The sequence below is a fragment of the Maylandia zebra genome, linkage group LG11 (assembly GCF_041146795.1).
Source record: "Maylandia zebra isolate NMK-2024a linkage group LG11, Mzebra_GT3a, whole genome shotgun sequence".
Classification (NCBI taxonomy): Eukaryota; Metazoa; Chordata; class Actinopteri; order Cichliformes; family Cichlidae; genus Maylandia; species Maylandia zebra.
This window is the reverse complement of record NC_135177.1, coordinates 36,224,566-36,234,464: the sequence shown is the minus strand read 5'-3', so window position 1 is coordinate 36,234,464 and position 9,899 is coordinate 36,224,566. Positions and strand designations below refer to the sequence as shown.

Here is a 9,899-nt window from a genome sequence, read left to right as displayed (position 1 = left end):
AAAGTATAATTTAAGTGATTTGATTCTATTTGATTCTGATTTGATTTTGAAAATGAGAAAAAAACATATATAAGATAAATCTTTCAAAATTGTTGAATTTTTAAAAAGTTCTTTTTTTAAATTAGTTGTAGACGCATGAATCCCTCTTTGTCCACCAGGGGGAGCTGCAGTATCATTAATTCCCCCAGCCTAATTTTATAAAAGAAGACTTTAATTCAACACGTTTATATACAGTTTATTTACATCAGACAACCATCACACGTCACTGAAACCTTCACAGCAAGTGCCTGAAAACCGCCAGTTTGTTATTCAGAGTATCAACAGAGGTAGACACGAGTTTTGTATTTAGAAAATAATAATAATAATAATATAAATGCACAAAACTCTACATAGGGTTCATATAAACACTATTTACAAATCCATTCTTTCTTTAGAAAACAAACAAACAAACTATCAAACATAACAACCCCAGAGGAACAAAGTACAAGTAACCCGAGTGCTTAAAATACCCCTGGCTGGTGTCTGTGCTGCACTTAAAACAACCTGAGGTCAAGTAGCTCTTTTTATAGAAACATTTAAGAAAATATGATATGATGTCATTAAATATTGGCTGCACTATGGATCTATATACTTTTAATTATTATTCCCTGAAATGCAGCATCTGTAAACTGCCTACATCAAGTTCGTCCTCTTCCACGAGGCTTGAGGAAGCAGAGTTCACTTTGAAGGCTGAAGTACTCAAAACGTTCAGGTCTGTCAGCCAGCAGCACCGAGGCTCCTGGGGTCGGCCCCTACTGTGAAACCCACGTTTCACTGCTGTGATCAGAGGCTGTCGATACCCCAGAGCACTGCCAGGACTCTGTGTTTGTGGGTAAAACGTTCATACTGCTCAGGACCTCCTGTGCTGACTTCCCCAGCATGCCCTGCACGTCACAGACGAAGCGGTAGACGTAGCGCTTGCCCGCCGTCTTATGGATGATGTTTTTGTGGTAGTAGTAACGCAGGCCACGGCTCAGCTTCTCGTAGTTCATCTTTGGTTTGTTCTTGCACTGACCCCAGCGCTTCGCCACCTGTGGGATCACCAGCAAACACATGCTCAGAAAAATACAATAGAAATGAGTAATGTAATTAAGTAAATGTACTAATAAAAAAATCTGTTAAAGTTTATAATAAGTAAGATGATTTATTTAAGTGCTTCTAAAAACAGAAGAATCCAAGTGTTTATTCAAATGCATTACATGTTTGTGTAAAGCAGTAACATAAGCAGATTCTGTCTTCTATCATTTTATTCCCACATAAATGAATCCTCACACCTTTCAGTAAAGCTGTGCAATGCTCGTTTCTGCCCCCTGTCAATCTGGCTCTATAAGTACCAGGATGAGCAGCATCAGCACTGCAGGTAATATGAACAGGGGCCCCCATCCAGTCATTGCTCTGTTAAATGGTACAAAGTTTCAACACCAGCGGCTCCATTTTTAGGAAAACAAGTGATTCCCGGCCTGACTTTCTTAAATGTGATCAACGTTTCTCCCCAAAGTACAAAGACACTCAAATGGAAAGTTTTGTGAAGCAGGTAAGAAATAACCTTTTATCAGTTCCATGTAGTGCTCAACAGTGGCTTTGTCTAAAACAGGATTCTTACCTCTGTGGGGTCAGACATCTTGAACTCCCATCCGTCTCCAGTCCAGGAGATGAAAGTGCGGCAGGCAGAGTCCAGCAGAAGCTCCAGTAAAAACTGCCACAGCTGGATTGGACCGGAACCTGAATGAAGAGTTTGTAGATAAATGAATGAGGTCAAAGTAAGTAGCTGGCGCTGTAATGTGTAATCCATGTGTCATTATACAAAGAGGAAAAGAAGCAAACTCTAACCTGGATAAGCCGACATTCCTGTCATCTGCCCCTCCCTGTCCAGCCTCTGTGGAGGGGTGTTTTTTCGTTTCACCACACGGGGGCAGTACTGCTCTGAGGACTGGAGGCCGGGGTTTGAGGGACATGAGGCCATAGATGGGTGTGATGGAGGGGCAGCTAAGTTGGGGGACTGATATTCAGACCAAAAGGACGAGGACTGTCTCTGTGCATCCGAGTCAAAGTAGCTCTGATCTGTTTCGCCTGCACCAAGCAGAAGAATCACACACTGAACTACAAAGATCAGGTCACTGGAAAAGTGTTTGGTTTTAACCCACGAGTGAAATGTCTTACTTTGTACTGAGTTTGATCCTGCTCCTGTGAGGAAGGGGCTGTGGCTGCCTTCCACGGCAGGGCTGAACTGTCCGGTCTGGGGCACCAAGTTCTGGTATGTCTGAGGAGACTCCTGGTATCCAGTTTGTGACTGGTCCACTGCCAGTCCATCTGTGCACCAGGAGAGAGTTAGTCACAAACACAATTCCCTTAAAGTCAACTTTAAATGAGGTCAGTGTATGCACAAATAAGCCCTGTAAGCTCGGGCTTTAATCTGCTCTGGAAGCTCAGTTCCAGAAGATTTTTTTCTGCTCATGGTTCTGTGTGATGTCACAAAGAGGAGATACACACAAATATCTGTTTTTAAAAAGTAGCTACTCAAAAAGCAACTCTCTGGTGTTCTCGAATAAAACATATGAACACTATAGGTCTCCTTTAGAGTTATTTCACACGTAGCATCAGTGAACGTGAGACGCTCACCTTGTGGATACGAGGCCCACCAGTTGAACTCCTGGTATGTATCCAGGCTGAAGAGGGCAGCGTCACTCACTGAAGGTAAAAGAGCAAAAAATACAAGATAAGTCAAAAATATTTGACTTTAATAAGCAAGCAAAGTATACCAAAACACGTTTTTCTTTTTACCTTTGGTGCCATAAGGATGGGAAGCTTTTGGCGGCTCCGGGTAGCCGCTGTCTGCCGCGTACTGCTGCTGCTGTCCGGGCGCTTTACTGTCTAACAGAAAAGACAGGTCTTCACCAGGGTAGTCTGGAGGTTCAACATAATACAGACAGATGGAGTCAGTGAAGGATGGTGAAGACAGCAGGGAAGCACAGCTCTTTTTAAAGCACCAAGCCGATACAGGATTACCTGTTTAATCGTGCAAACCTTAAACTAATTCATTTTACAGCAGTTTTTTTGCAGCACAGGATGACACTGCTCTTTGTGTCTGGGGGGCATCTTATACATAATATATGTATAAGATTTGCTATAATGAGCAAACAATGAGGATAAACCTAATATTAGGCTACATAATTAAGATTACACTTTTTAATTTAGTAAAGGGTTGAAATACTTTTTTGTAACTTTGTAAAACAAAGTTTGTCTTGCTTACACAGCTGTACTTACAGCTGAGTAAGCAAGACCTATTTGCAAAACGCTTAATTCCTGATAGACTAAGGTGATCCGTGACTTTACTTTCTTTTGCAAATGTTTAAATTATGTTTGTTTTTAAGGTGGATTTTTTTTTCTTATGACTTAACAGATGTGATGACACTGTAAACTCTTTGGCACTGAAGGCACCACCAGCCCTCTGCTGCTTATAGCCTCATAAGGATAACTTTGATCCAGCAGTAAGAGCAAGTTAGCTGCATTATCTTTAAGCTGATTTTATGATTATATTAAGGCAAACAAATACAAAACATGAACTCAAAATCTGCTATGAATGTATAGTTTGCTGTAAATATGAAAGACTATGCTAAAATGCCAGTGTGGTGCTTTAAGAAGGAGGTTAATCAAAGCTCAGTTCTGCAGAAAAAGTCATGGAGAGAAGAATTGTGGGAGAAATCTATAAGTTAGACTTTGGAGTTGGGCTGAAATCGTGACGTGGGACATGAGAAAAAAGAAAAAAAGGCCCCCCAGGTTTTTTCAGTTCTATGGATGGAGGCAGCTTGGAGGAAACAAGGCAGGGAGGGGGAGGAAACGCCAGCGGAGGGAGTGTGACAGAGTAGTGATGGAGGGATGGGGAGTGGGGGGCGAGGGCTCTAAATCTGTTGGAGGAGGAAGTCTGGAGGAAAGGATTAGGAAAGACAGAGAGGGGAGTGCAACACAGAGACCGTCTTTAACCTGACCACCCTGCGTCTCTCTGTCTTTGCAGATCTCAGCCCATTCAGACAATTTCACACACACATAATCACGGGCGTGTCAAGGACTCGCAGGGAAAGCTCTGACAGATGTGATGACACTGTCTGCGAACATGTTTCCTCTGTCCTTCAGCCGCTCGGCTTCAGAGGAAACAGATCGCACAAACATAAAAAAAAACCTGTGTCTGATGTGTCTGAGAGTTTCAGCGCCGTGCACCAGGATCAGCAGGAAAGCCAGATGAAGCAACATCAGAGGGATCCACTAAACTCACCATAAGATGCAAAGTCGAAACCAGCTGGCACTTCCTGCGTCCTGAAGTCTTCTGTGTAGTATCCGCTCTGGCAAACCTCCATCTGCGGTCATATGATTACAACTTTTTGTCACCATTGGGAATGAATTCAAACTTACAAACGCAGTTTAGAATCACGCGAGTGGGGCTGTAACGTTTCCCACTGGTGTTTATCTCGATGAATAATTAGGGAATAAATACATTTTAAAAAAAATCGGAAAAGCCAAGAATCCTGCAGTTTTCTGTCAGCTGACGTCCATCCGTGCAGCACAGTTCACGCTCTAAACTGCTCGTTGTGGATGAACGACACTTGCTGCTCATTTTGTGTCGCGTTAAAATATATTTGAGTTTAAATGACCGAGCTTACCTTTACTTTGGAGTCGGCGCTTCTGTCTCCTGCTTTGATCGAAGTGTCCCAGTACATGTGGCTCCTTCACAGCTTCTCCTTCAAACTTGTACCGGCTGCAGCAGCGTGGAGTGGTCACTCTGCGGTCGGCCGCGTCCCGTTATAAACTCAGCGAAAAGAAGTGGGCGGGGCGCGTGCCCGCGGTGAGTCGTGACCTGCTGCGGCACTGAGGTTTGTTTAACACCTCCCATCCCCGACCCCCTTTCCCGACCCCCTCAGCAACAAGTCAATCAAACTTTCATTCATAAAAGCGTCTCAGGTAACAGACACGCGAATGTAGCTTATTCCAAAAAGAACAATTTATGTATTAACTACACAGAAGTTCAAGATTTAAAAGGGGTGGGGGGGGGTATAAATGTTGCTGTAGAAAACAAACTTGCATGTATGAGGAGTGTGTAATTGAGGAGAGAGGATTAAAAATGGGATTAAAAGAAGATAACACGCTGAAAATATAGTATTCATAAAGAACAACATTTGGAATTCAAAAATAGTCCATTATTGAAGTTAAAGTAAAGAAGTCCATTTCTTTCTTTCCATGCCATTCAGACTGAGAACATATACAGATACTGACAATTTTACCATCTTTCTTATTCCCTTTGTTATCGGTAAACTTGTTCCTCTTACACTGCACCCGTATTTAAGTCTTTTCTTAAAACTGACTGTTTTCTTCTTTTGTGGAGGGAAAATGGTCACTGCAGATGAAAAAGTGAGGGAGGAATTTCGTGACATGGTTTAGAATAAGGACAAAGAAAAAAAGGTGTCTTCAAAACGAGTATGCAGACATGATCACATTTAAAGGTCGTCCATCAGGACATTTGGACACATTTTCCTGCATTAAGGACACTTTGGTACCTTTGCATGGATTTGTGGGAGAAAAGTTTCATACAGAGGAGTTCAGCATTTAAATGGTGATGCTCCCGGGTACAATTTCATTTAATTATTCCAAACTATTCTCATTTATTATTAGCCATGCTGAGTCAACACACATTCAGACATGTTTTCCTGTTTTTCTTTTGTGTTTGTCTCCAGACTGAGTTCAATGAGTTGATTCAATTCCCTTTGATATTAGGCTTTTGTTAACCTGCTTAAACGGGGCCCCTCTTTGTGTCACAGAACTTTTACACACAAAAGTTCTCGAGTTCTTTTAAAGCTCAGGTGAGTTTTACTTTTAAACTTTCCGTACATTTGAAACTTGTTGCAGTCTGTTGTGATTTTCAAGACTTGTGAACATCTCATTTCTGTTACTGACTAAAATGAAGGAATACAGACAAACATTAACTTCAGATTAGTTTGAAGTGGCCCGACAACGTTGGGTTTTCAGATTTTTTTATCGTAGGACTTCCTTTTCCTTTTCCCTTACGGCTCCTACATGACTCAGATTAAACTTCTATGTGTGTCAGAGGGAAAATTACTTTTGTGATGGGGGTTTCAGTCCAATCCTCCTCTTAAATGCAGGTGGCTGTGAAAGTTTGTGAAAATAGTCAGTAACACGACGTTAATTATCTTTTTGTCTCACACACACACACACACACACACACACACACACACACACACACACACACACACACACACACACACACACACACACACTGTTCATTTTTATCCTGATTATTCTACAATAAAGGGTTACAGTCAGCACTAAACGTACATTTATGCAGAGCTAGAGAACAAAGCAGATACCTGAAGGGTAAACATTTGGATACATAAAAATGGGCAAATTAATGGAGATTATAAAGGCACAGAATAATAAAGTCTAAGATTACATGTAATACTTAACACACTTTAGCCTAAAGTCATAACTCTACCACACAACTCATCACACTGCAGCTGTTAAACAGTTCATTGATGTCACTGCCAGTGAAGTGATTTGTAGGAATAAAACACACTAAAACAACAAGATCCGGATTTGTGAGTCAATTAAATGATTAGTCATTCGACAAATTAATAGCCAACACATCTAATAGTCGGCTAATTACTGAAGTCACACTTTTTTATGATAGAAACAAATGTTTTTTTGGACTGTAGGCCAGATAAAAGAAGACATTTGAAGATGAGATAAGGATTCCCGTTTAGTTTGACAAAAAAAAATGTGTCAATTAATTAATTAGTTCCCTGAAAACATTTAAGTGAGAGATTTCTGTCTTGTCTTTCTGTGAGTGAAAACAAAGACAACCTTTCATACAGATCATGCAAATAGGATGATTTAAAAACTAACTAACTGAGAAAAAGTCAAAGTCACAGCACTTTCTCTTAATATCCTTGGTTTTTGGATATTTAGTCAAAACAAAACAACTAAAAGACTAAAACATGAAATTAGTTATTTAATCAGTTAGCAGATTAAGAAAATTAATAAGAAAGAATTCAGAGTAAAGACTGAATCGACTGTTTTTCCTTTCATGTCTGTGGATTTTTGACATTTTTAGCTTTTTATCAAATTTAGTCAAAGTAAGAATATCTCCCCAGCATGAGGCCCCTAAATTAGCCAAATATGATTAGCTGTAAAACAAAAATAGCCAATTTTGTCATGGACAATCATGATAATCAATTAATAATTCAATCATGTATGTCATTGTTTTTTCCACTGATAGTTGGACAAAAAAGAGACATCTGAATATCAAACTTAGTATTTCTTACTACTTTGAGTTCTTTTAGGCCACAGGCCGAACAATCGGTCGATAAAACAATCAATGAATGAACAAAGAAAAATCTGGTTATTAATTAATGGTTCTCTCACTTTTTTTCTTTCATTCCGTTGTTTTCTCTCAGTCTTCTCTGTGTGTGTCTGTAGTGTCTGGTATGTTACACAAAATAAAATTACCACTTTTCTTTTTCACATTTTGATATTTAGAGGCACCAAAGATTGACCCTCACGAAAATAACACATTAACTAATGTACCACCTGTAAAGCACGATTTTCAGTACAATAAAAAATGACAAATTCTTTCCTTGCTAAACATAATCAATAGTTCCACATACACCGCTGCAGGTTTTACAGCAGATGGGTGGCCTTGTAGAGTGTATTTTTATCGCGTCACTGAATGGCTTTAACATATTTCAGAGCTGCGGTCACTGATTGTCTGACCAAATAACTGAGCCATAGTTTGGGTGGGGTTGAAGTGGAGCCTTTTGAAATCAGAGCTTTTGCCAGTCGCTTTTTTTTTTAATGAGGTGGGAGGAAGAAAAAATCTCAGTATCTTTAGCAACCATTCGACAAAACAATGGCCCGTAAAAAACACACAAGCAGCCGCTGAAGAAAGTCTGAAATCACGGCGTGAGTGGCTGCAGCAGATAAGGCCGAGCCCAGAGGCTTGTATAAACAAACATCTCTGCTATTCAGCTCGGACACACACACACACACACACACACACCGCGCCGACTCCATCTGGAAAAGTGCAGCCGGCTGAAATCGTGCGTGGAGACGGGAGTCGTGATTGGGGGCCCCACCCCAACACAAGGACACAACCGGGATAAAGTTACACAACAGACCAAGTGATTAACAACCGTCTGCAGCAAACTGTCAGCTCTGGAATCCACCGGGAATAATCACACACACGGACAGCCTGCGAAAGGAAACTGTCAGCGACGGCACCAGAACGCCCCAGAAATGAAATTCATCAGATTTACTGGAAATCATGAAGGTGTAACCACAACGCAGAGACACACCGGTTACAAAGGCACGGGAATGAAACCGGCAGGGAGAAATCATTTCGACCAGAAACACCAAACTAGATTTAATCCGTGGCCCACGAAAAAAGCTCAATTTGATCCTTTAAGTGGGCCGGAACATTTATTTGAATGTAAATAGGTCTATTGTGATGACATCCACGGAGCAGACGATCAACAGCCTGAGACACAGTTCATTAAAGATGAAAAAACAAAACAGAAAAGCCTCACCTGCATTGTTTCTGCTGTTAAACAGCTATGTGATCATTTATTGACGTGATGAAGATATATCTTCAGTATATCTTCATGTCTGTGTTGTAATTTAATCTAAAAAAAAAAAAAAAGATCACCATAATTACGTCACTGCTGTTTTCATTGACGCGTAAAGCAAAGTATGGGCCGGTTTGGATCTTCGGAGGATGTTTTCTCAGGCCCGGGCCGCATGTTCGACAGCCATGTTTAATACGTCAGCATAATGTTAACGCAAAGGTTACTTTAGCTCAGATGTTGAGAGCCATTTTAGGCCATCTTTTTTCGCTTGCAGTCCTTTACAGCAAGACTGCTACGTATCAGAATGTCACTTCACAGATCAAAATAAAATCAACATAACAATATTATTTAAAAAAAACATGAAAATTGTTTGTGTTGTGTGATCTAAAAGTAAAAGAAATCCTGCTTTTTACTATCATGTAGGCATTATTAAGAAAATATTGATATTTCATTTTAAATATCCTGATTATCACAAGTTCTCAGTGTTGTGTATGGTACACATTTATAAAGACAACATTTATTAAAACACACACACACACACACACACACACACACATTTAGTTCATTTAGTTCTTAAAGCAGCAGAAACATGAATTTCATCTTGTTGAATATAATCGTGTTTTGCGTGTATTTACTAACCTACAGTTACGTCATGCGGTTATGTGGGGCTTTGGATTGCACAGTACTTTTTGAATTGTGATGGCAGAGTAGTTTTACCTGCTCTAATCCCTTTATCTTTACAGCCAGTTTATTTTTTTGTGCTGCTGTAACATCTAATCCTCCCAGCAGGGCATCAATAAAGTGCTATCTTATCTCACCTTTCCCCTGCTGGTAAGTTTTTCAGTTTTACTTTAAAAACTTTGTTTGGTGATTTGTGACTGTTACTGTGTGGCTAAAATATATTTTCCCCAGAAGCCCCGAAGGATAAAAGTGGACTAATTAAAAATATATCTTTTATGTTTCATAAAAATCCAAAAGTTCCTTAGTTAACGAGCCAAGGGCCACATTTTCTACAGCAGTCCTGAATGAAACAGGAACCTCTTATTAAGAGGGCCTGTAAATTTCATGAACTGCACCGTGCTGATGCACTCTGTCAAAGCACTAACTGCCACCATGAACAGCTCTTTTTTCCCCACTGAATGTAGATCTTCTAAAGGTCAGACGCGTTTTTCAAAACGTTACGATCTTTATGAACATGCAGGAAGTTGAAGATTTTTTTTAAAGTGACAAAAA

The 9,899-nt window shown here is 40.2% G+C and overlaps 1 protein-coding gene across 2 annotated transcripts; it reads right to left on the bottom strand.

Annotated features, from left to right (window-relative positions):
- Window positions 1-215: 215 nt before the first annotated feature.
- Window positions 216-4,828, bottom strand: etsrp (ETS1-related protein). 2 transcript variants are annotated; one of them, XM_004573575.4, is made up of 8 exons: window positions 4,695-4,828; window positions 4,310-4,391; window positions 2,821-2,943; window positions 2,659-2,727; window positions 2,200-2,349; window positions 1,870-2,109; window positions 1,643-1,761; window positions 216-1,070 (listed from the first exon to the last, which is right to left on the bottom strand). In XM_004573575.4, the coding sequence occupies exons 1-8, from the start codon at window positions 4,749-4,751 to the stop codon at window positions 792-794; spliced, it is 1,119 nt and encodes a 372-aa protein (XP_004573632.1). In that variant the 5' UTR covers window positions 4,752-4,828; the 3' UTR covers window positions 216-791. The 2 variants fall into 2 exon arrangements, with proteins under 2 accessions (XP_004573632.1, XP_004573633.1); XM_004573576.4 differs by having other exon boundaries at window positions 2,821-2,910.
- Between the last annotated feature and the right edge of the window lie 5,071 nt (window positions 4,829-9,899).

What these genes read in the sequence shown, in the direction of transcription:
- etsrp (XM_004573575.4), bottom strand. Translation starts at nt 4,751, where the DNA reads ATGTACTGGGACACTTCGATCAAAGCAGGAGACAGAAGCGCCGACTCC. An exon ending in CCATCCTTATGGCACCAAAG is followed by an intron (nt 2,728 to 2,820) that starts GTAAAAAGAAAA and finishes TTTTACCTTCAG; the next exon opens with TGAGTGACGCTGCCCTCTTC. An exon ending in AGGATCAAACTCAGTACAAA is followed by an intron (nt 2,110 to 2,199) that starts GTAAGACATTTC and finishes TGCTTGGTGCAG; the next exon opens with GCGAAACAGATCAGAGCTAC.